This window comes from Setaria viridis, chromosome 9, assembly GCF_005286985.2.
Source record: "Setaria viridis chromosome 9, Setaria_viridis_v4.0, whole genome shotgun sequence".
In the NCBI taxonomy this organism is placed as follows: Eukaryota; Viridiplantae; Streptophyta; class Magnoliopsida; order Poales; family Poaceae; genus Setaria; species Setaria viridis.
Genome location: NC_048271.2, coordinates 5933173 through 5959618, shown reverse-complemented (window position 1 = coordinate 5959618; position 26446 = coordinate 5933173). Strand labels below are relative to the sequence as shown.

At 50.1% G+C, this 26446-nt stretch overlaps 2 protein-coding genes across 2 annotated transcripts; one reads left to right on the top strand and one right to left on the bottom strand.

Annotated features, from left to right (window-relative positions):
* Positions 1–11211: 11211 nt before the first annotated feature.
* Positions 11212–12320, bottom strand: LOC140221356 (uncharacterized). The gene has a single exon (XM_072290886.1). It carries the CDS (start codon positions 12056–12058, stop codon positions 11474–11476), a length of 585 nt encoding a protein of 194 aa, XP_072146987.1. The 5' UTR covers positions 12059–12320; the 3' UTR covers positions 11212–11473.
* Positions 12321–17487: 5167 nt separating this feature from the next.
* Positions 17488–18618, top strand: LOC117837060 (uncharacterized). Its single transcript, XM_034716621.2, has one exon. The coding sequence runs from the start codon at positions 17707–17709 to the stop codon at positions 18202–18204; it is 498 nt and encodes a 165-aa protein (XP_034572512.1). The 5' UTR covers positions 17488–17706; the 3' UTR covers positions 18205–18618.
* The last annotated feature ends 7828 nt before the right edge of the window (positions 18619–26446 follow it).

Below are 26446 nucleotides of genomic sequence, written 5' to 3'. Positions count from 1 at the left end.
AATAGCCTACAGCCCTACATGACAAAGCTTGTGTTCTGAACATGACATCTGGCCAGTACATTCGTTGGTCTCGTCATCTTCCCCTGAACCTTGAAGTGTGTGTTGGTTGCTCATTGCACAAAGCCTGAATTGTTGCAGAAGCACTCAATCTGCTATGGGTGATCCATTTTCTAGCCTATCTTTCAACCACGACCAACCAACTGTATGTCAGCCATTGGCTGCACTCCCACTTCTCTTTGCTTGGTGGGTGACCAAAACTTTATGCGCGCATTTTATCGTGCCCCTCCAATCTGCTTGTTTTTTTAAACAAACGATTAGGGAGCTGCCGATTATATTAAAAAAATAATTTCATAATAGGTATAACAAAGCAACAACAGTAACCCTAACAGGTGCCAACACCAAGATAACTCACAATTTGACAATCCAAATCCACATAGAGCAACTCTAATTGGAATGGGATCTCAATATTGCTACCAAACCTTCATACACCTCAACACTACTGCCAAACCTTCAAACCGCGACGCCAACGGCTTTTGGTAGCACAGTGCTGCGCTGATTGTTTTACCTTAACCTCGCTCAAGGTTCAACACAACAAAGCGTAGTTTGTTCTTGTATTCTTACTTCCCATGAGAATAAGCGTAAAATTTACAATGAGGTGGGGCTCCTCTTTTATAGTGTCTCGAGGGGCACTCTACATTACACATTTACTCCTATACAACCACTACATTCCTGGAATATGCTTTACATGCATGTCATTTGGGGATCACGCTTCTCACGCTGCCCGACAGCTCCGCAAATTGCGCTCTCACAAGGCTCCACGAATCCCGTCTTGACCGCTTTAATGCTTCCACGCCTTTCAACCTCGTGTCAAGGGTCGCGACCTCGCTCCCGAGGTTACTCAGCTTCAGGGATCCGGCTCGCATGGGCTTCGCGACCAGGCTACGTTTAACTTCACGTTTTACTCCCCGCCAAAAGGAAGCGACCCTGCACGAGACAACCAACAACTCGGTACTCGAGGTTAGCTTAGAGCGCTCGAGGTTAGGATCTGTTAGCTTAGAGAACGGTTAATGCCTCTTGGCTTCGGGCCGAAACTGCCTCCTCGCATTGTATTTGCTGCCTGAAGCTCAGGGGTTTTACCCGAGGTTAAGCAAAACGCAGGGCTGTGCAGAAAGGCGATGATTTGAACGCGCTCGAGGGTGACCGTCTTTTGGGGCGATCCCCAACAGCAGCCCCTCGTGGGCGAGGTTAGACACCGACGACCGAACCCGCAAATCAAAGATCTCTTCCCAAAAATGTCACCCTCGAGCGTCAGTTCGAAACGAGCCAACGATTACCTTTTTTGGAGTGACGTGTCAGCCGGCTATTGGATGACCTTTCGTATTCGGCACACGGTTACTGGCGTCGTCTCGCGCCTTTTTACCGCGCCTATAAAAGGAGGGGTGGGGGCTGCTTTCACCTGCATCCGCGAGGTTAAGACTCCTGCGCCACTGCTTCCCGCTCACTGCTTGCACACTTTGGATAAGTTGGGCGCTGCATGCTAGCATCGTTGACCTTGAGCATCTGGAAGGTAGCGAGGTTACTTGTTTCTCTTTTTAGTTGTGAATATTTTTTGCGTGTTTCATTTTTAAGGTGTTGTTTCAATTTTAGTAGCTGGCTTGCATCATCCAGACCGCTAGACCCATGTCTGCAAAGGAGTTTGCTGCAGAAGCTAGGCTTCGCAATGAAGCTGAGCAGGCTAACTAGTCCGAACAAGTTGATATTGAGCAAGTTTCAGAGGAGCAGGACTTAGACAAGGCTGTTACCAAGGCCTCGAGGTTAACCTTTGATGACAAGGGTTCATTGAGCAGTGGTTCCTCTGATTCGAGTTCCGAGGCTGATGAAGCTGAGGGTGAATGTGAGGGTACGGGTGCCACTTGTTAAGCATACATTCATGGGCCCACCAGAAAGTCTGTACGGATCCACATGCAGAGAAGTACACCGAGACATATCAGGACATGGAGACTACGGCACAGAACGGCGTAGACTACATGGACTCCAAGAACTAGTCGAAGACAAAGGAAACTACTCTTTCTAGTTGGAGTAGGACTCTCTAGTCGAATCCAACTAGTACTCTTGTATTTTAACTGGCTTGTAACCCTGCTCCCCCAATATATAAGGGCGGGCAGGGACCCCCTCAAAATAAGTTCAATCCAATACAAGTAAACAACACCCAGGACGTAAGGTATTACACGATCTAGTGGCCCGAACCTGTCTAAATCACGTGCCTACGTAACCATCGAGTTCCTGAATTTGATGACACCCACCAACCAAAACTCTACCCCAGGTACTCCCGTGGTAGGTTGCCGGGTATACATCGACAGCTGGCGCGCCAGGTAGGGGAAGTCACCAAATTTCTCCACGTGTGTTCGATGGCTCAAGTCATCATTAAGCTTAGGATCGCGTTCAAAGCTGGCATGACGTTCGTCTTCGACTCCTGGGTTTGCATCGCCAGCAGCGCTGGAAGCTTCCACTGCTACATCGCGGAGGCTCCGGAGAAGAAGCACCTTGACATCACCCTTCGTCGACAAGCTACGGAGGATTTCGTCGAGAAATTCAACAAATTTTTCAATCTGACAAGCAATGAGCTCGAGTACAACTCGGACTCCACAACAACTCGGACCGGCTCCCACGAGCAGACAATCTAGCCATCGTGCAGACCGGATACAACTTCGAGCCAATTCTCGTTCGGACTTCGAAACGCAGCCCTGGTTCATCAAGCAATTCTATCCAAGACACAGTCTGGATTGGAGTCAGTTGAGGACCACGACCTCAACTACTACTCGGATTCCGTCGAGGAAATTCCTCTATTAGGTCCGCAACAGGGCCTGGTAATCACTTCGACGCCGCAAGGCAGATTCGTCTACTGGCCGGGCATGAAGCCATCCTTCCTCGACCAGGATAACGAGTCACGCCTCATCACCAACCTGGAAATTCTACCATACCAAGAGGGAACACCGTTATCACCAATCTACGAAGATGACACCTCTACTGAAGTCATCACCTCAAGCTCTAGTAGCTATTCTCCAGAAAGACAACCCTTTGTTGTTATCGCAAACGGAGAAGATGGTGGCGATCAACGCCAACCAAAAAGAACCCCTCGACAAGAGCGTCACACAGATGATGTTTCACAAGATGAACTCTCCTCCAACGCTCCTGCGGAGGAAACTGAAGGCCAAGGATCTCGGCGACGAGCAAGAAACACGCAAAGAGCGGAACGACGTCAACGACTAGCCGCACGGCTCCTAATTATAAACCTCGACAGAGCATTTGAAGCAGTGCAGACATGGCAACACAATAGGCCGCTCACCACGATTGCCTTGATCGACCTCATCACTCGCGCCCTGCCTCAGGACAAGTACATTGAAGTATTATCATAGCTGGCGGAGCGCGCTTACGAGCTACTAGACAAGTAGAGTCCGATCCCGTCAATATCTTGCACCCCGTCAGTACGTAGCCAATATGGCAGCAGCAGGGGCCATGCAGGTCCTTCAGCTCAGCAATATGAAGACGCGAGATAGAACCATGGTGCAATCGAGCCACCACATCAAAACTGCGGTGCACTCGAGGGACCGCGGCAAAACCGCAATGTACCCGAAGGCTCATGGCAGGATCGCAACGTACTCGAGGCCCCAAGGCAAAATAAAGATTTACCCGAAGTGGTCGAACAGGCTCTACGGGAGGCCGTCGCCACCACAAAGTTGATCCTAAACCCCCATGCAATGTTGAGGACCTCCGACACAAAATCAACGAGAACCATGATGCACGCAACATCATCAACAATTTGCATCGCGAACGAGAAGTTGAAGAAGACTACAGGGGTGATGACAATGACCAGTTCCCTACCTTTACAAGTCGGGTTAGAAGTACCATCCTACCAGAGAAATTCAAACCTCTAGGTATCCCCAAATACGACGGCAAGCAAGATTCAGTTCAGTGGCTCCATTGCTACTCGTTAGCGGTCCAAGTTGCAGGCTGTACTGATGATACCAAGGTCATCTACTTTCCCGTATGCATGGAAACCCCACCACTAACCTGGCTTGAGTCCCTAAAGCATGGTACCATCGACTCTTGGCAAGACTTGAAGAAAGCATTCACCAGCAACTACGCGGGGGCAATGCAGCACCCCGGCAACAAAATCGACTTGGCACAAGTCAAGCAACACCGGGATGAATCACTATGCAGCTATCTATGTCATTTCGTTGACAAAAAGGCTACAATTGTAGACATCTCAGAGCCAGACGTAATAGACTGCTTCCAAAACAATCTCTATATCCGCCGCATGTTCCAAGACTTCGGAAGGCGTCGCCCCGCGAATGTCAAAACACTTAAGATCAAGGCTCAATCTTGGGCAGATGAAGAAGATAAAGAACACAAAAGGTTTGAATCAAATCGCAACCGTGGCCATGACAACAACAATCAGAGCAATGGTCAGAATCAAGGTAGAAACCACAATGATCATCACCGAAATAACTACTCGGGAAATCAAAATTGAAAATGCAAGCTCGACAACACCGTCACGGCAATGTCTCGCTCAAACAAGAAAGGATCTAACAAACAAGAAGACAGGACCGCATTCAGCGAGTTACTAAAAAAGTAGTGCCCATAGCACCCGCACAGCAAGCATGCCGCAATATATTGCTACAGCCTGCGCAGGGTAATGCAAGGCTTGCCAGAACCTCTGAGTACCAATGACAAGGGAAAGGCCAAAGTAGATGAAGGCAAAGATGGCAAAGACAAGTTCCAGACTCCGTCCAAGACCGTCAACGTCATCTTTGGTGGAATCCCACGCACTGCCTCCATATGGTCCCAGAAACTAGTACTCAGAGAGATCATGTCCATTGAGCCCGCTACTCTTACACCCCTCAAATGGCCTGAGGTACAAATAACCTTCTCCAGGAAGGATGAATGGATAAGTTTTTCAGAACAGGATGGTTCCTCCTCGTCCTAGACCCGATTGTCGCTGGCTCAAGACTCACCAAAGTACTCATTGACGCGACAGTGGCCTCAATGTCACTTTCGCCAAGACTCTAAAGAAGGTGGGCCTTGACATCACTAAAATGCTCACCCCAACGAACTTCCCGTTCTATGGGATTGTCCCGGGCAAGGCTGCTATACCGCTCGGTCAAGTAGTGTTACCAGTTACCTTTGGGATAAAAGAGCACTATCGGACAGAGTACATCCAATTTGAGGTGGTGGATTTCGAGACTTCTTATCACGCTATCCTCGAAAGACCAGCATTGGCCAAGATCATGGCCATCCCACACTATGTTTACCTACTACTGAAGATGCCAGGACCCAAGGGAGTACTCTCGCTCCGTGGAGACTTGCGAAGGTCATACGAATATGATACAGAAGCTGTTGAGTTGGCGGCAACTACTCAAGTACCCAGCTCAATGCAACAAGTCTTCACTACTTCGAAGAAACTCACCCCGGCAGAACTCAAAATTCCAAAGAACAAATCAGGAGCTACTAAAGTCAAGCCGACAAGTGACGTGGACTTCAAAGCCATCGACCTTGAGACCGGCGACTCTTCCAAGATCGCACTGATTGGCATAGGGCTGGATGCCAAATAGGAAAACGCGCTCTCAGTTTCCTTCGGGCCAACCGGGACATTTTCGCATGGAAACCGGCAGATATGCCAGGTGTGCCCAAAGAGCTGATCGAGCACTCACTCAACGTAGATCCTAAAGCTACCCCAAAGAGACAGCGACTATGTAGATTCGCCCAGGATAGGAGGGAAGCCATCAAGAAAGAGCTAGCAAAACTACTCGCGGCGGGCTTCATCAAAGAAGTCTTCCATCCTGAGTGGCTTGCCAACCTAGTCCTGGTCCGTAAGAAGAACAACAATGAATGGAGGATGTGTGTAGACTACACTGACCTTAACAAGCACTGTCCAAAGGATCCCTTCAGACTCTCAAGGATTGATCAAGTTGTCGATTCTACAGCTGGATGCGCCTTACTCTGTTTCCTTGACTGCTAATTGGGATACCACCAGATAGCTCTCAAGGAAGAAGATCAAGCCAAGACTACATTTATCACCCCTTATAGAGCTTTCTACTACACAACAATTCCTTTGGGTTGAAGAATGCAGGCGCCACCTATCAACGCGCGATTCAGATTTGTTTCAAAAAATAATTACAGCGCAATGTGGAGGCGTACGTGGATGACGTGTTAGTCAAAACCAGAAATCCAGACGATCTCATTGCAGGCTTGGAAGAAACTTTCAACAACCTACAAACATTTCGGTAGAAACTCAACCCTACGAAGTGCATATTTGGCGTACCATCAGGAAAACTACTCGGATTCATCATTAGCCACAGAGGCATTGAAGCAAACCCCGAGAAAATCACTGCCATCACTAGCATGCAAGCTCCGTCCGGCATCAAGGGCGTTCAGAAGCTGACAGGTTGCATGATGGCCCTCAACAGATTAATTTCAAGGCTTGGAGAATGAGGCCTCCCTTTCTTCAAACTACTCAAGCGGCAAGACAAGTTCCAGTGGACAGAGAGGCGGATAAGGCTTTGCTGCAGCTGAAAGATTTGTTATCAAAGCCACCGATCCTCACAGCACCAACTCCAAACGAGGACTTGCTGCTATACATCACTACAACTACTCATGTCACAAGCACGGCAATAGTAGTGGAGAGGTCTGAGCCAGGCCACGTATACAAAGTTCAGAGGCTAGTCTATTACATCAGTGAAATACTCTTAGACTCCAAGACTCGGTACCCACCGGTCCAGAAACTGCTTTATGCCATACTACTCACATCGCGGAAATTACGACACTACTTCCAGGAACACAAGATCTCCGCAATCAGTGATTTCTCCCTGGGCGAAATTCTCCACAATCAAGATGCTACGGGAAGGATCTCAAAATGGGTAGTAGAACTCGAAGCTTTATCCCTGGAATTCAGGCCAAGAACCGTGATCAAATCTCAAGCTCTAGTCGATTTCATGCCAGAGTGGAGAGAGAATCGACTACCAACGCCAGCAGAACGCCCAGAGCATTGGGTCATGTACTTTGATGGGGTCACTCAAGCTTCAAGGCGCTGGTGCAACAATACTCTTAATATTCTCCAAAGGTGAACAACTTAAATATGTTCTTCAATTCTTTTGGGAGGCATCCAACATCCAACAACAAAGCCGAGTACGAAGCACTACTACACGGGCTATGCCTAGCAGTATTCTTGGGCATTAAGAGATTACTAGTCTACGACGACTCGCTAGTAGTTATAAATCAAGTCAATGATGAGTGGGACCGCAACAAGTAGAACATGGACGCTTACTGCAAAGAAGTCCGCAAGCTGGAAAACAAATTTTCAGGCTTAGAGTTCCACCATGTTGCCCGCGACAACAATGTAGTCGCAGACGTCTTGTCGAAGATGGGTTCGACACGTGCTCAAGTCCCAGTAGGGGTCTTTGTCCACGAACTCCGCAAGCCATCCATTACGGAGCAGGCACCCTCAACAACCACCGATCACGGTCCTGTGGAACCACACCGATAGGTTATGATGATTGATGTGGATTGGAGAACTCCATTCATCGACTACATCAAAGAGCAGAAACTACCCTCAGACAAGACGCAGGCAAAACAAGTCTTACGACGGAGTAAAAGCTATGTGCTCGTCGGAGACAAGTTATACAGAAGAGGCGCATCTTCAAGAGTACTCATGAAATGCATCACACGAGAAGACGGCAAGGACATATTGGAAGAAATACACAAAGTGATCTGCGACAACCACGCATCTTCACGCACGATAGTGGGCAAGGCCTTCAGAGCAGCGTTTTACTGGCCTACCGCACTAACCGATGCGGAGGAACTAGTCCGTCGATGCCAAGGTTGTCAATTCTTTGCAAAACAATAACACGTCCCTGCCTACAAGTTCATCACGATACCTCCAACATGGCCCTTTGCATGCTGGGAGCTCGACATGATCGGACCACTTCCAACGGCTCCCTGAGGATTCAATCGAGTACTAGTGGCCATCAACAAGTTCACCAAGTGGATTGAAGTGAAGCTTGTCACCTGCCCCAAGGCAGACAAAGTACTCGACTTCCTCGACGAGATTGTCCACCGCTACAGATTCCCAAACCGGATCATCACAGATCTAGGTTCCAATTTAAACAAACACGAGTTCTGGGAGTACTGTGAAAACAGCAGAATTGACATCTGTTACGTCTCTATCGCTTATCCAAGAGCCAATGGCCAAGTTGAGTGCACCAACAGGATGCTACTGGAGGCTCTCAAGAAAAGACTCCACGACATTGGCAACACCAAAGAAGGCAAGTGGCTCAAAGAACTACCCAACGTTCTCTGGGGGCTACATACTCAACCGTGCAAGCCTATGGGGCAATTTCCCTACTTTTTGGTCTACGGATCAGAAGCCATACTTGTTTGGCCTCGGAGGGTTGTTGCCTCGGCCTCTTCCTCTTCCTGTGTGGCCACCTCTCTGACCACTACTGAAGTTAGGCTAATTTTTGTTGTATTGATTTTGGTTTTGGTTGTGGTTATGGTTTTGGTTTTGGTGCGAGGGTTGATTGCCTTCGATCGCCATTACTTCCTAGGCTTAGTGTGGGTTGTGATGCTGCTGGTGATTGTAGGGCAAAGCTTGCCAATTTCTGCCCTTCTCATATTGCCTTTGGTGATTTCTCTCCGCCACCCTTCTTCTGTGGTCCTCATCTGACCTACAGTACTTCTCTAGCTCCACGAACAGGGCTTCCATCATCTTCGGTTTTTTTCTTGTTAGCTTCAATGCTGTTGGACCCGGGTTGAGTCCCAAGATGCAGGCCGATATTGCGACACTGTCCGCCACATCCGGTGTTTGTGACATGAGCTGGACAAATCTTTTTACATAACTTGCTAGGGGCGACACTGTCTGCCACATCCGGTGTTTGTGACATGAGCTGGACAAACCTTTTTACATAACTTGCTAGGGGCTCTTTGTCCCTTTCCATGCAGTGAAAGAGATCTCCTTCGTCGGTCACAACTTGATGAAAGCCTTGGAAATTTTGGGTTAGCTTCATTTTCAGGTCGATCCAACTGTAGATTGATTGTGGTGGGAGCAATGAATACCAATTCAACGCTGCTCCTTCACACACGATGATGAATGATTTCGCCAGTACGATGTCGTCTCCTCCGGTTGAGGCTACCGCAACTTCGTAGCTCATTAGGAATTGGCATGGATCTGTTTGACCATTGAACTTGGGTAAGGTTACTGACTTGTAGGTTGCATGCCATAGGGCTGTTTGTAAGCCGACAGACAGCAAAGAATTCTTGTCACTGGTTGCATACACATTCGTTGTTGGTGGAGAGTTGTGTGCGCGGAAGCTAGGGTTTGTGAATATCAAAGGTGTAGTGTTGACGTTACAAGTTTGAAGTGGTGGTGGTTGTGGCTGCTGCGATGTGTTACGCAGGTACTCTAGTTCACTTAGTTCTTATTGTAGCTCTGCCAGTTGCCTCTTAGCTTCGTTTAGTCTTGCAAGTTTGTTGGCTGCCATCCTCTGAGCTTGTAACTCTTGAGTGAACCTTTCCTTCTCCATTTTCAGTGCCTCTAGCTGTTTCAGCGCTGAAGCTAGCTCTTCTTCTGTTTCACTGAGTGGGTCGTCCTGTGTGCTTGAGGTTCCTTGTTCAACTCTTGCCTTCTGCGATCTCGTTTTTAGGCTTGCCTCAACTCTTTTAAGCCTTTCTTTCTTTCTTATCAGTGATACTTGGCTCAACCAGGGCAAATCAGATAAGCTGCCTTTCTTTCACAGCTTCATCTTCGATGGTTCTCTTCTTCTTCTGTGGTGGCATCGTGGGTTTCTTAGCGGCTCAAAACACGGTGGGCACCAATGTTGTATCTTAACCTCGCTCAAGGTTCAACACAACAAAGCGTGGTTTGTTCTTGTATTCTTACTCGCATGAGAATGAGCGTAAAATTTACAATGGGGTGGGGCTCCCCTTTTATAGTGTCTCGAGGGGTACTCTACATTACACATTTACCCCTATCCAACCACTATATTTCTGGAATATGCTTTATATGCATGTCATTTGGGGATCACACTTCTCACGTTGCCCGATAGCTCCGCAAATTGCACTCTCACCGGGCTCCGCGAATCCCGCCTTGACCGCTTCAACGCTTCCACGCCTTTCAACCTTGCATCAAGGGTCGCAACCTCGCTCCCGAGGTTACTAAAACTTACACTATTATACGTAGCTGATTTTGGTTTCTAGTTTGTATGTACTGCATGATGTCAATAAAACTTACAAGTATCTGATTTTTGTTCGTAGTCTCTATGCATTAGACGATGCCGACGAAACTTGCTGTGGAATGAAAAACAATCCCAGTTCAGCATCTGTAATCTGTTCATTCAGTCATACTTCGTAGTCAATGGAAAAGAATGAGTAGTTAGCTGCCAAATGCAAGAATAGTTTGTGAGTCATACAAATCTGCAGTTGCAATGCTCGGAAAACAGAAGTCCTGTTTTTTTCCTTATCACTCCATTAATGAACGCAAACACTGAATGGTCCTAAATTATCTTGCACGAAGAGTTCAACGCGATGGTGCGCTTGAAGCTGGTGGTGAGGATGATAATGGATTAACCAATAGAAAACTCGAAATGCCAATATCCAGTTGACATGTTCGTACAACTGTAGGAGAGCACGGGGGTTGAACACGCGAGTTACAAGAGTGAAATTTCGAATAGAAAACACTAAGCACGGTCATATCATCGCTATGAAATGACATTTGGATAGCTTATACAAACGAAATAGAATTGCAGACCATAGAAGTGTTGCGTCTGCACTAGCTGGACTTCAGTTTCAGAAGCGTGCTATGGTTTAAGTTTCTAACGCGTCAGCCGTGAGGTGAGATTCAGATGAGTTCGGAGTTGAGACGGCCGCGTACCTTCCACGGCGGAGTCGGAGACGCCATGTGAGTGAGTGCTTGCTTTCTTCAGGCGCGTGCCTCTGCGGCAGCGCTGCTAGTTCAGGCGTTCGGCCCCGCGCCGTGCGTGCGGCGCGGCCGGGCTGCCGATGCAGCGGCGAGAGCCAATGGCATCGGCCGGCAGCGGCGGAGGAAGCAGACTGGGGGCTGTACCGAATGCGGGATCAGCGCCGATTGGGCCGTGGTTGGTTCGTGGGCTGGACGTGAGTCCAAGATATTGTGGGCCTCTGGCTTAGCAGCAATCGTCGTTACTGGAAAAGGCTTTATTAGATTTTTTGAACGGCGGAGGCGAAGCAAGAACTCCACCCAAAAAAATTGAAGGGACGCATCCTGGAAACGTTCGACGATGCATATACATTTGTGAAACTTTCGTGACAGCATCAAAGCTACGTTCTCTCTAAACAAAAATACGTGCGAATTCACATCACAAATCAAAAGGAAAAGGCAAAACTTGGATCAACATATCGATCGCGCGATCTGTTTGCTGAACGATCGCTCACACATTGCAGATCAACTCGCAGCAGAGAAAACGCTGATATCAAGACACAGCGCCGCTGCCGTGACGCCATGGCCGGGCCGCTGCCTACGAAGGACGGCATGCCCGCTTGCGAACGCAAACGCGCCCGTGCCGCCCACCACTTGCAGAACCTCCTCCTCCGCGTCGTGCCCGCGCTTCTCCGGCCTCCGGTTGCAAGCCTCGACGCAGAGACTGCCGGATAATCCGGCGGCGCCGTCGAACGACAGGTGCACCGTGTCGAACACCGACGCCGCCGCCAGGCCCCGCTCGCCGGCCAGGAGCAGTAGGAACCCCGAGGCCGCGCCGACGGTCCTCGACGTGCTCTCCGGGCCCGCCGTCATCCGGTGGTGGAACACCAGCGCGCTCGCTTCTCCTCGCCGCGCCACTTCTTTCCCCTGCTGCTGCGCTTGCACGGCTGCCGATACCGTCGGGTGGACGTAGACCGTGAAGCTGCGCTGCCCTGTCGCGCCCCTGTGGCCGCCGCCGGATCCGTGCGGGAGCGGGGAGACGGTGGCGAGGAGGACGACGGCGAGGACGGCGGCGGCGACGACCACGCAGAAGATGATCCTGGCGAGCATCGCCGTAGCATTTCTTATCTGGGGAGGCCAAATGCGGGAGTGGGCAGCCTACCGAGCAATTTCAGGAATCGCGTTGATTGGAGAAAGTTGCTGAGAGAGCAGTTGAATCTGCGGTACTTAATCCATTCTGATTGCCTTGGGGGTCAAACATAAACTAAACCACCATTGACGAAAAGGGCAATGCAGAATAAGCAAAACAAATGATCTGGGTTTAGTGTGGTTGGCACGTAAGCCATGGGCGCCTGGTTCGAGTTTGCTAGTTTCTACCTTCCACTGTATCTTACGTGCGTACGATTGGGCTATTCTTCTTCTTAGCAACACTAAGGCCCCGTTTGGTTCTTTACGAGCTCCTAGAATTTCTGTCACATCGAATGTTTAGATACTAATTAGGAGTATTAAATATAGACTAATTATAAAATTAATTGCACAGATGGAGGCTAATTTGCAAGACGAATCTATTAAGCCTAATTAGTCCATGATTTGACAATGTGGTGCTACAGTAAACATGTGCTAATGATGAATTGATTAGGCTTAATAGATTCGTCTCGGGAATTAGCCTCCATCTGTGTAATTAGTTTTATAATTAGCTCATGTTTAGCCCTCCTAATTAGCCTCCGAATATTCGATGTGACATGAATTTTAGTCTGGACTAAAATCCCAACACCCTAAAACTTATTTTGATTTTCATGTGCTTACTTTAGGCACCAACAGAACATCGCCTCTTTTTGCCAACCTCTTGACATGGTTGAAGCTCATGGTTGGTAACCTTATCATGAAGTCGAAAGAGATGCAGTGTTCATCAATACTTAACTCCATATTTGATTTTTTTTTTGGATTTTGCTAAGATGTTTAGCATTTAAGTACAACATAAAAAACTCTAATCATTCAAACGAGGACCCACATAATCTACAAAACTCTCTTGAGAATGCTAACAACGACGTCAAAGTCCCACATCTATGATCCATCCCTAGCTGAAATTCTAAACTACTTTTTGGCCACACAAAAATAGTGACAATTCGTTCAGAAAAAATACTAGCAAAATACAAAACACCCCACCAACAAAACCGGAATAAATCCGAAGCAGAACAAAAGACGAAGAAAGAAAAACAATCCCGTCCCCATGATTGGTAGGGACGTCCGATTTAGCGAGGGCTCATCATCCATCCGCCTGTACAGTGCACATAAACACCCAGCGGCCCCTTGATCCACACGCATCATCCCGCATCAGATCGGACCAACCGAAGCCGAAGCTGATCATTGCGCGATGTTCAGTGCACTGCGCTGAGCGAGTGGATCCCATCAGGATCTCTCCCCTCCCTCGGGGTGACAACGACACTCCATCCCTCACCAGCCACAGGCGAAGTGCCTGTCCACCAGAGGGGGGGGTCCCATCCATCCAGCAAAACAAGGTTCCAATGATGCGGTTGACCAAACCCATTTTTGAAAAACTGGACGGGGACAGGAGATGGGCGAGGGGAAGGGAGCAGATCGCAGGGGCAAGGAACAGAGGATAGGATCTACGCAGGCAAGGGGTGCCAGGGCGGCAGCGCCAGTGTGCAATGCATTTGGCTGCTGCTGTGGGCTCGGGAGCCCCCGCCACATTGCCATGCCGCCGGCTCCCGTGCGCCCTCCTCGAACAGAACAGCTCGCCCGGTTTGTTCTGGATCTCGTGTCGGCGGCGGTTGGGCCTCGGCCAGCCACTTGCGAGGCCCTGATTCGCCTGTATCTGCACCTAGATGTGAACTTTTGTGCAGGGAAGAAGAACCGGAGCAACGGCGAGATGATGACCACCTGGTGTATGTGGTTGGTGGAGATGAACTGCGTAGACTGATCCGAAAGTGTTCTTAAGGCCGCAAGTCGGAACAGATGCTTGAGGAGAAGCTATCAATCAATCGTGACATAATTGGAATTTTGGGGTCTATGTCCATGCCTGCCACGCCTTCGTTCCGACGAACAGACAGTCTCACAGTCACAGTCACCTACGTTCGCTCGGCTGGACTCACGAACAAAGGCGGCACAAAAGCAAAACCAGCGACAAGACGCCGAGCGAGCGAGACGTGCCAACAACGCCGGCGCTGCTTATTCGGACGGAACCGAGCACGGCCGGCGCGACGTGCCCGGGACAGCCGGCGACGACGCGGACCTGAACCGAACGCCTTTACGCCGGGAACGGCGCATTATTCAAGCCGGGCAGAGCTAGGAGCTAGCTGTATGCCAATCCAAGGTAATCTGCACTCCGCAGTGCAGCGGCGGCCACCGCTGTTTGGCCCGCACGGCTGGAACAGGAGTTGTGGCGTTAGGTTCCTGGCCCACTTGATCGACGGAACCGGCGAGCACCAATCAATTTGGCCACCAACTTGTGGTGTCAGATGAGATGGAGACTCGTCGAGGGATGCGAATCCAGCTCCCATTTTCGGACCCTGATGCAGATAATTCAGCTCGGTGGCTGCGTGATCAGACATTCAGACCAGACACAAAAAAAGATGGCCTTTACGCATTCCCTCTCTCGGATCGCCTTGCCGTCCAATGCCAGTGCTCCAATCTCGTGCACTTGCACTGGCATCTGCCTCAAAAACCCCGAGCGATCAGGTAGCATCCCACAGCCGCATCAGAAAACACCGATCCCACCGTGAGTGACAACTGACAGCAGCATTTCTCCCTTTTCGCATGAGAATGAGTAACCGAATAACCAATCCAATCTTTGTTAAATCCTGCACGACTGGCCGTGAGCCATCCAACCGCTCCCAACTCGCCTGACCCTTTTCCATTTTATCTTATCCCTGAGCTACTAGCTCCGATCTGACGGAAGGAGGGTGACCGGTTTTATCAGCAAGGAATGCCGTTCCGATTCCCTCGACCGAACTAGCAGAGCTGTGGGCATCGTCGCCCCGGCGCACATGAGCGCGAGAGCTCGCGGCTCTCCTGTCCCTCCGGTGTCGGGGCGCCCGCGAACAGCGGCGCGCTGGCAGTAGATTCTGCCCGTGCGACCGGGCATCACCAAACAACTCGAACCTTTCCTCTGAATGTTTCAGTTCAGACGATGATGCTTGATACAGCTGCGTGCGTGATGCAGCTTCTGCTGATTGAGGCTATAGTTTAGAGCTTAGGCTGACAATTTGTGATATTATAATCTGGTCGTTTGACTACAAGCCTGGCAAGCTGGCACGCACGGCCTTGGAGATGTTTGGTGCCCGGTGCAGAGCACTGGTGCTTGTGAATCTTTTCAGTTTGCTTAAGTTAACCAGGGTGTCAGAAACCCAGTACACAAAATGCAGAGAACTATAAGAACATGCTGTGATAACATTTTAATCGTTTGGTTGCCAGTTAGCTGTCCAGTGATGTTGGAGTCTGAAGAATGCAAGAATTTACGATCCATCCTGCAACCCTGACAAGGTGGGTGGGAGGAGTGACCAGCGAACTTTTTTGCACGCATGATGCCACGGTCCACTGATCTGAATTAACTCGCCGAGGCTGAGCGCCAGCGACGCCGAGACGAGGTCGATCGGGGAAAATGAATCCGCCGGCACTGTGCGAGATTGATGTTCTCATCAAAGAGTAGGCCCGGGCGACGGCGATGTCCGATGGAGATGCATCGCCGTCGCCGCGGCTGATGATTAGGGTGTCCGATCAGGCGACGTTAATGCTTCGATCCGCACGGACGCATCAGCAGCGCCAAAACAAACACTCCACTCATCCATTCATTCATTCATTGATTCCAGCAGGTCCAATGATCAGCGCGTATGGGCAGCGTCGGGATGGCTCGAGCAGTCGAGCGTTTACTTCTCCGGCCGTCCTGCTCCTGTCCCCGGCGCATTAGACTCCGGTCGATCTGCCAAGCTCCGCGCCTCCGCTCGCTGTCTCCGGGGGCCGGGCGGGATGAGTGAATTATTTCTGTGCCGTCCACGCGCGCGTGGGTGGCGCGAGGGCTCCAGCATGGGCGGGGCGTGGACGGGGAGGCGGGACCGGCCAGCTAAGCCAACCGTACGTGTCATGCCGTGGCGTCGTGAGGGCGACGGCGCGGCGTCGGAGCGGGGGATCCCGAGCGGTTGCTGGCGCTGGCAGACCGATTCGCAGTCGCAGGCAAGGCCATGGCCAGCGCAGAGGCACGACTCGGCAGCCGGTACAGTACTGTGGAGCTCTGACAATGGCGCGACGCCCATGAGCTGTGCATGGAATCCTATGCCGACGAAATGGAAATTTGTGCTCACCGAATGATTTGCCGATGTTTTCTTTTTAAAAAAAACGGAAAGCGGGCATAATTCAGAGCCATTTTGCCGAAGCAGTCAACCAAGCATACTAAACTCTATAATCGTCTGTATTGCACTCGTTATAGAATAGCCTAATGACATAGGAGTATGCCTTTTCTCCTGGAGGCAAGTTTGAAGCATGTCTGAATGTCTGTGCTCCGAACGCATCCGAGCGGCGAGAGAACCCGATAGTTTTAAGCTGCATTTCCGCGGCTCATGTGAAGCGTGATCTCGAATGCTATCGGAGAGGATCCAGAAAGGGACCCCATGTCGCTACGAGAGAAAATGGCGCGAAGTTGCCGTGTTTGGCGGTTCCCTCCGGCGATTCGTGACCCTGCGCGCTCGCGGCCCCTCTTTGGGAGAGGGGCACAGCCCAAATGATCAGCTCCGGCGCTCCCTCCGGATCCTCTCGCGTTTCTTCCTCGCCGTTTCCTTGTCGGAGAGTTCCTCCGGCATTAGATTAAGCGCCGTTCCCGCCAAAAGACCATCATGATCAGCTACCCACACGTGCTGATCCTGCTTAGTTTTATTCTCCGTTAACAAGTGGTCTTCAGATTACATTTACAGCATTCATGAGATGATCTCCGGTTTACTGTACTGTACTTTATAACGTGTCATTGGTTGGAAATTTGGATGCTTCCCTACCAAGGATCTACCAAGGATCCGAGTAGGGATCCTACTGAAGTGATGTTTTTTCTCTCTCGACCTCTACTTTTTTTAGTACGTGCATGAATAGAAGCTTTGCTGAAGTTACTCTAACAAAGTAGACTTCAGAATCACAACGTGCTGAAATGGGAATGCATATGCATGCACGGGGGAGCAGCGAAAGCCACTAGCGCCTCAGTGTCTCTGGCAGGTGGGCCCACATTGCCACGCGAGCAGATAGCGCCAGGTAATGCGACACGCTGGCTAGCCAAGCGGCAGCGCGTACCGGTGGCACTGGCACCGAGCGGGACGGGGGCCTACGCCGCCGCGCAGTGACGCTCGCGCGAGGCCGCGACCGCACACGCATTTACGCGCGCGTACAGCAGCAACCCCGCATGCAAGCTGTCCTCAACAACCTCCAGGTTGGCATCCCCTCTCTCTCTCTCTCGATAGTCTCGCTTCTTTTCCACCCCAGTCTGCTCTCCCCCCTCGCCGCGCTACCCGACGCGTCCACCTCGGCTATATATACGCGCGCGCCCCGGACGCCGCCTCGCTACTCAACCAGTCGTCCACTCCCCCCCAACAACGACCGCCAGCCAGCCAGCACTAGCAGCTCGCCGCCGGCCGCCTCGGTCCTGCAGGCCGCCGCGCTCGAGCTAGCCGCGGCTGTGGCAAGAAGAGACACCTCTGGATTCCTTCGGTCCGTCGACGACGAGCGGACGTACAGACACATTTCCTTGGATATATTCTAACACAATGGGAGCCTGCAACTCGTGCGAGGCGGCCGCGGTGGCGGCGGCGCCGGGGTCGACGTCGGCGGAGGCGCGGGTAGTGCTCGCGGACGGCGCGCTGCGGCGGTTCCCGGGCGGCACGCGCGCGTCGCAGGCCGTGAAGGCTGCGGCCGCCGGCGCGGGGGCGTGGTTCCTGTGCAGCGCGGACGAGCTGGAGCTCGGCGGCGCGGTGGCGGGCGTGTGTCCCGAGGAGGCGCTGCAGCCCGGGCAGCTGTACTTCGTGCTCCCCGCGGCGATGCGGCGGCGGCCGCTGCAGGCGGAGGAGATGGCGGCGCTGGCCATCCGCGCCAGCGCCGCGCTCGAGGGCGACCACGACGGCCCGCTCGTGTTCCCGGAGGCCGCGGCCGCGGCCGCCGGGGGAGGAGGCGCCGGCGCTCGGCCCGGCAAGGCGTGCCGGCGGTCGAGGAGGGGCAGCAGCCGCGGGCGGGACTTCGTGCCGGACCTCGGCGCCATTGCCGAGTAACCGCCGGCTGGCCAGCTAGGACTAGTAGAAGCTAACAGCAAGCCTTCGGCGAGAAGAAAAATGAAAAGGAAGAAAAAAAATCCAACTGTAGTTACGTGTTAACTGATCAACCGAAGGCTTTGACTAATGCTAGTGTAGGAACGGAACGGACGGAATTGCAGCTCAGCTTGCATCTAGTGTACTGGTGTACGTATACGCGGCGGAGTGTACATGTAGAATACGCGTAGGTCTCGGAGGTCCCCATGTGCGAGCACCCACCGCGAACCAAACCAAGGGGTCCGGTGTGTGTGCCTGACGCGCGGGGCCAGCATTGAGCTGAGCTGAGCTGTAACCGCTGGGATCCATATGCTGATGTGGCAATTCAATCGACGACAGACGAGTCAGCGACTCGAAATTGCCATTGCTGATGCAGTATGCCAAATTGTGCCTTTTTTTTCGTCGAATTTTCCTCTTCCAGTCGACTGTATGTAACGTGCTCAATTGGGTACGAGACTACGAGGACAACGACACGGGCTGGGAGAGCCCGCGTCCCCTTTCCCTTTCCGGCTTTCCCATCATGGCATCGCCGGACCACGCGAAGACCCCTACCTCTTGGCCTCTTGGCCCTCCTCGTCGCTCGCGCCCGGCGCCCGGCCGCCACTGGGGCGGGACGCCATGCCGCGCGGACCCGGCCGGAGCTCGCGTGGCAGCACGAGCACACTTGCGCGAGGAGACGTGACGTGTGCCGGGTCCCGCCGCGTACGCGCCTCGACAACAAGCTCGCGCTCGCTGGAGTGGATCATTAACCGGCGGCGGTGGTCAGATTAGCACGGCGGATTAACCGGGACAACCTGAACCGATTCGCGATCCCGCCGCCTAGCTAGTGCGCACCACATCGGCTACACGTCCGGATCGATGTCGTCCTCTCGTCGGCAGGCGGGCGGAACACACAGGTTCGGTGCGGCACTCGGGTTCCGTCTCGGGAATATAGGCACTGCATTCCGTTTCCGCGGCCGGGAACACTGCTCGGCTTGCCTTTTCGTGGACTTCACGATTCGAAGGGGAAGGATTGAAGGAACTCACGCGGAATGTCTGCCGTACGGGAGATTGCCAACGGAGGAGCTGGAAGTGACAGGGCCAAATTCGGAGAAATCAGGAAGGTGGCCACTCGGAACAGGCCAAGTGCCGCCACTTGACAGGCAAGGAATACTGCTAGTGGCAGTGTCCCATTCCATCGTCGTCGATCGGCAGCCATGTTTCTCGCTCGTTACTCGTTGCCCTGAGGAGATCCATGTGCAACGTCTTACGTCTGTCTGTGACCACTGACCATGCACGTACACAGCGCTTACCGGTTCAGGATGGCCTGTGGCCGCCGCCCGAAATGTCTTCGCAGTCGCATTTACAGGGAGGTAAATTAAAGCAGGATTCATGGGCATGGCTAGATCTATCTATCGATCGGAAGGAGCAGGGCTGGCCAGCCATCGAAGTCGCTACCTACACTGAATGGACGACGTCAAGGACGTGTCCTGGACGGAGAAGAACGAACGAAACCGAAGCGAAGCGACGAACAGAAAGGGGATTGGATTGGGTGTGCGACGGTCTGGTGCGTGCGGTGTGCCCCGTATCGGAATCTCTCTCTCTCTGACGCTGACCCGGGGCGGCCCAACACAACAATCTCCTACCACCCTCCTCCGCCTCACTCACCCGCCCGTGGCCCGTGGGGGACCGTGCAGTTTGCATGAGCTCGACATGCATGTGGTGGCCAGCCGTGCCGACCCGAGAGCTCGCCCATGCCGTCACGGGGTATTTGCGAAACTGCCCCGGCCCTGGCGGCCTCTCCTGTTATTAAGCGACAAAAAGGGTCACGCTCAAGCTCGGCCTCGCTCCAAGTAACCCGGATTAGGGCTAATTGAATAATTGAACTCGTCTAGCGTGGCATTATTGCATACCACTGTGCTTGCAGCAGAGCAACTTGGAAGCCGCCTCTTGCAGTTTGCATAGCCAGTCCAACGAGGCAGCAAGAGCCACTCCACAGACTTTCCATCTTCCTCTCCAAGTTAAAATTTAGCAAGTTTGATCGAAAATCACAATCCAACAAAGTTACGGTTTGAATGACCATCCTATATGGCTTGCCAAATATTTCTCCGGACCCTCCAAACTTGGCGAGCGAGGTTAGATTGCCAAATGTGAGTCCCATTGCAAAATGGAGAGTCTATTATAGTGCGAAATGAAGAGACTGTTGGAATGGATGGAGAGTGTATATTTTTAGAGAGGAACCTAGCTGTGAGATTTGGAAAGTGGAAAATGGAGAGTCTATTAAAATAAGAAACTTAATATAAAGAGAAATTATTTTACCAAAGAGTATGGATAGTTGTTGGAGATGCTCAAGGATGAGCCCCATGCGACCTGGTCACAACAGCTTGACATGATAGCTCGACCTAAAGATCCAAAATACTCCTTTCGACCTTTTCCAAACAGGAGTTGCTGGGGTATTGTGGTATGGATTTGCTTTGTATATCAGCCAATAAAAACACAAAAATCAGCAAAAAAGGGAGCTCTTTGAAAAACAGAGAAAACTACGTAGCATGCATGAATGCATGGTATCGTAGCGTTTGTGGCTTTATCCCACGAGATACGAAGAGTAGTACTTCCTCCGTTCCAAATTTTTAGAAGTTGTTCTAGCTTTTTTTAATTTATAGATATTATTATGCATATAGATACAGTGTACATCTAGATGCATAATAGTATGCATAAATATAAAAAAGTTTAAACGGAGGAGGTAGGTCAGCAGGCGGATTAGCTTGCTGGTCCCTGGACGGCCGTTGGATGATCTCTGTCTCTCCTCACGAGTACCGGCACCATGAAACCGGGAAGGAGGGAAAGGAGTCCGACGTCGAGACAAGCGGGCGCCAGCTCGTCGCGCGCTGGAACGCATAGTATGCAGTCGCCCAAGCCCCAACCGCCTCGTTTCCCATGCCCGTACTGTGCAATTGCACTGCTGTAGTGTATGTACGGTTTGACAGCTTCGTCAGAGTTCAGATTCACCCTGCGCGATACGCCTCTTGCATCCACATTGGCCTCCATCTATCTCATGCCGTGCAGCTCAAACACTGTACTAGCGTTCACCGGTGGGTCAAACTGTCAAAGGAAGTATACTCACACAGTACGTAATGCATGACGCGTTTTGCATCTCTACTTGAAAGGTTGAGCCGTATACCGCTTGATCTTAGAGGATGGGATCATGGGAACCTACCCTGCTGATCAGTTACTCCCATGCAGTAGCAGTACAGTCCAGTACCCGGACAGCAGGTGGCTTAACAGAGAGGATCGTCTACTAGTCGTCTCAAAGGTTCAAAATGGCGCTGCTTCCGGCGGCAGCGCGCCTTGCTACTCAGGGGGCTAACCCTTGATTAGCGCTGGATCAGGCGTCCTTTTCGGGCAGCACAGTGCCAGGGAAAAAGGTTATCACGCGCGCACCCGTGTTTTAATTGTTGCGTCGTCGTTGCTGCAGGGAGCGAGCGTTAACTCTTTTACGTTACATAATAACTGCTCAGTGGTATATAGTATATATAAGATCTAACTTTTTATTATTATAAATAATTTTATAATTATTATATTGTAAAAGTGATATTTCAAATGGAATGGTCTTTTAAACTTTACGCTAATGCCAAAAATAAAATTATAGTGATGCTATTTGTGTTTTTTTATTATGATACCCTTATACTATATATACTACTCATGTATACTACCAATATCATATGTGAATGTTTTAATAATATATTATTAATCTTGACCGTCGGATATTTTTATACTAGTTATTTTTAAACACCAGTATAGTTTAGTATTGTGTACCGTAAAAGAGCTCGGGAGCGTAGCGTCCTAGTGGTAGAGCTAGTAGGGATCGTAGTGGCCGTCAGCGCCACTGCAGACGGTGACGCCTGACGGCCGGAACAGCTAGCTTATCATTCATCTATGCAGGGCAGATCGGCAGACCAAGATCATCATTCAGGAATGGCTATCCGGTTCAGCACTCCGGTATTAGCCAAGATCAGCTGTTGGCCTGGTGCAAGAACTATCACTACCTCCTCCACCAGGACGCTACTGGCAGGCAGAATTCGATCAGGGGACTGAACGTAGGTGCATCGGCTAATACTGAAAGAGACGGATGAAGCCTGTGAGTTGAGACTTCATCAGGCCATCAAGGTTCAGACCTTGATAGCGGCAACTCATACGGGAAGAGCAAACAGTCACAGTGATGCTCTGCAGAACCAGAATAGGTGGAGTACTCGGACCGCTCCACTGCTCTACAATTTAGGGTCGATTGCCTTCGATAGTAGCAGTGCATCCGCCCCACGCATGCCTGTCGAATCCCCAGCTCCCCGTGTTTGGTTGGGTCGGTGCCCCGGCCGTCACCGATTGGTTCATTATTCGCGTCAAGCAATGCTTACCGCCCGGGCGGCTACGTGCCTGGTGTGAACTGTGAATCATCTCCCATGCAAGCTCACACACGCTTCTTCACAGTAAAGCCATCTATCGTGATGCATGCGAAAAAGCTTGGCAACACCCAACTCCACGTCACAGGCGCTGCGCTACGCGTCATGCAGAACATGGCTCGTGTACTGCGTCCAAACAGGAAGCCTCCGTTCTGGCGAGAGCAGCTCGTTCCCGCTGGGCCTTTCATCACGGTTCAGTTAAGGCCGGGGACAGCCGGCGCGCCCCCGCGGCCGGCGCACCGCGTAAGTTTCCAACAGGATGTCGCGGGTCACGCTGGCGCGGACCCGTGACGCCGGCAGCTGCAGGCACGAAACAGAAGAGAGGGGGGGAGGGGAATGGTGGCTCCTGCTCGCTTACCGGTCCCCAGCCGGCCGTTGGATCGTCGTCAAGAGCATGGGTGGCAATGACATGAAGCTGGGGAGGAGAGGAGCCTGTAGAGGATCGAGGTCGGCGTTGAGACGAGAGCGGACGGACGCCAGCTCGCTGCGCGCTGGAACGCAGTCGGCAACGGCCTCGGATCCCTGCAGGCTGCAGCTAGCCCTGGTCCGGTTTAGCCGGTTTTTATTTGTTTCCAAACCAACCCAAGAGAAAGTCGCTGGTCCGGAGCGGCCTTGCACGGGTTGCTGCCAGTTTTTGGAAGTAGGCCGGTGTGTGTTGGGCTGGTTGGTTTGATGGTTTCGTGCGCTCTGGGGTGGTCAACGCTGCTACTGCTAACACATAGCATTTGCAAAACTAATCACGCAAGAGTAACAAAGGGATATCAACTGTCACGATCTAAAATTCTGAAGTCTGAACCTGTAAGTCAGCATATCGGATTCTATTGCCAAAAACAGTACAATTGCTATAGAAATAATCCAAGATACTATAAGATTTGCCAAGGAAAACCATAAATATTAGTGCCATATATGATGTCTCTGCAGCAATACTTGGGCACCTGCATTACAGCTGCAGCAATACACTGCCATGAAAACATTATGCTTCCAACAAAGTAAGATCTGCAGGAATACAGGGAAAAGAAATTTACATAGCACTATCATTCTGAACTAGTTATGTTCATAATTTAGCCTAGTATGGAAAGAGAACAGCAGGAGCAGGATCAGAAATACAGGAAAAAGAAATATTCATGACACCATCACTCTGAACAGCAGGACCCAACAGAGAGCACCGGGGGAAATGAAAAGCGCACATGCTTTTATCTACTACCACTAGTTGCCGAGAAATTCTCATGCTTGTATCAAAAGTCTATGTGTCCAGCTAGCTCAACAAAATCTGAAGCATAACAAAGAAAAGAAGCTTTATCATTAATAGCATAACAATGAAATCTGCATCATAATAAATAAATAATATCTAATGGAGCAGGTGTTTAACAATGACAACAGGCAGGCATGCTTTGCTAATGCTCAGGTTACTGAATAATATAAAACTCTGAGATGGAACAAGAAGAACAGATAATTATTGAAGCCACAACTCATACGAACTTATAGGCTACAGATGATGCAGAAACTGTAGTAAGGCATTTAGCACACATAGTGCTACTGACTAATGAATGCACCTGCTATATGTTGCAAGGACTACCATACCTTGACAGAAACACAATAGGCACCTTGTCAGAAATTCAAACGGCACATAAAAGGAACCAAGAATATTCTCATACTTGCACCAAAAGGCTATGTGTCCAGCTCAATGAGATCTACAGCATAACAAAGAAAAGAAGTTTTGTCATTAATAGCAATAACAATGAAATGTGCAGCAACAGGTGTTTAACAATGCAAGGGGCAGGCAATCTTTCCTAATGCGCAAGATATAGCTGGGATTGTTCACAGTTTAGACTATAGGTGAGCAAAGGAGCAATGGTGAATAATGTGTTCACAGATAAAGGAACATACCAATGCAATGTTGGTTACCTGTGCGGTCCTTTGAAAGAAACTCTGTATAAAAATGAATAGAATGTTGTGAGCAATTTTGAAAGACATAAGGTGGCGCTTCTACTGAATTGCGAAAAACTTTACCTTCTCTAATCTCCTCATATGTCTGAACCTCTTCAGCAGCCTCTCTTGCACTTACTTTGCTATGAGATGTATGTAGCCAGCTTTTTGGGCAATCAAAGCTTCAACTATGCTGGTCGATAGGCTACAACGAAGTGGATCTATAATGCGTCCACCCGTGCTAAAAGCAGACACCGAAGGCACTGTGGAAGCAGGAATAGCTTGCACATCCTTTGCCAAGAGCGACAGTATAGGATACTTATTTGAGCTCATTTTTCATACTCCAGTATGTCGAACTCTTTAGCCCTCTTCTCACGCTTCTCAGCTAGATACCTTGTTAATTCCGAATCATTTGGTTCACTCTCAATCTCTTCCATGTGTTGGTCAAATTGAGATGCTAGCATGTCCCATGGGTTCTCTTCATCCTCTTCATCTACACTTATGTGAATTGGAGCTTGATTTGAACCTCTATTGCTAGAAGAGGCATTAACAGTTTTAATATAGCAACAGAACAATTCCTCAAGAGTTGATTCAATCTTCTCAACTAATTCCTTGCCCTCATCTAGTCCATACAGAATGTCTAAGCAGAATTTCAGATACTGAAGCTTATACCTGGGACCTAAGATGATAGCAATGAATAACAAGTAGTTCAGATTACCTTCTTCATCCTAATACTTATGAAATTGTAGTTTCATGTGATCTGCCATTAAAGACAACATCTGATCCTCTCCTCCAGCAATCTCAATTAGTTTTGCATGCATCAGCATTATATCATGAAAAACAATGCTTAATGTTACATGCAATGAAGTTGAGAGACGAGTGGTGACCTTTTCAAATAGTTTCAAGAAGCACAATATGCGCCTTGCTGCTCGCCAATCGTCTGCATTGGGAGGATCTTTGTTTGGGTAGTATGCTTTGAATGGCATGTACTCCTTTTTTAGTCTTGAAAAAGCTCTTTCAAGCTTTTCTACACTCTCCAACATTAGAAAGGTAGCGTTCCATCTGGTCTCTAGATCTAAGGTTAAAAGGCTCTTGCTTGAAATTTTCTCCAATTCTGCACATTTCTTGAATATCTTCAGTCTTGATGGTGAAGATCTCACAAATTTTACCATTGTTCTGATTTTATCAATAGACTCATTATGTTCTTCAAGTCCGCTCTTCACAACCAGGTTAACAATGTGGGCATAACACCTCACATGTAGAAATTTGTGACTCTAGAGGGAGGGTCAAATCTCGGCTGTAACACTTTAGAATATCTGTTGAATCCTTCACCCTCAACAGTTGTGAAGGGCATTTCATCAATCAATACCATCTCAGCAAGTGCTTTGCGACAGTCTTCAATGCTATAAGAATGCTTGGGTGTTCCTTGGTTCTTCCTTTGCAACTCCTGACCCTTTATTGGTTGTTGGGGGCATAATATCCTTAAGTGGTTCCATAAGGTGCTTGTCCTATGAGTAGATGGATCGCAATTATATTCTTGCCCCTAATATCTGCATGTCGCAAAAGAATGTTGACCTCTTAATCCCATACTGAAATGCTTCCAAATAAGTGATTTTTTTTTTGAACTGGTTCTTTTGTTTCTCTTGTGAACAGGAGAAACTGGAGTAGGAGAGCTAGCTGACTGAATATTTGATGTATTAACTGCTGAAGTTAGTCTTGTTCTCTTCCTCACTTGAGTTGGCAATGCTTCCCTAGTTGCTTCTGATAACCTTTTCTGCATAACAATTAACCTATTCAATCTCTCACTGCTATCTTCAAAGGGTCTTGCAACAGGTACCTCCAAA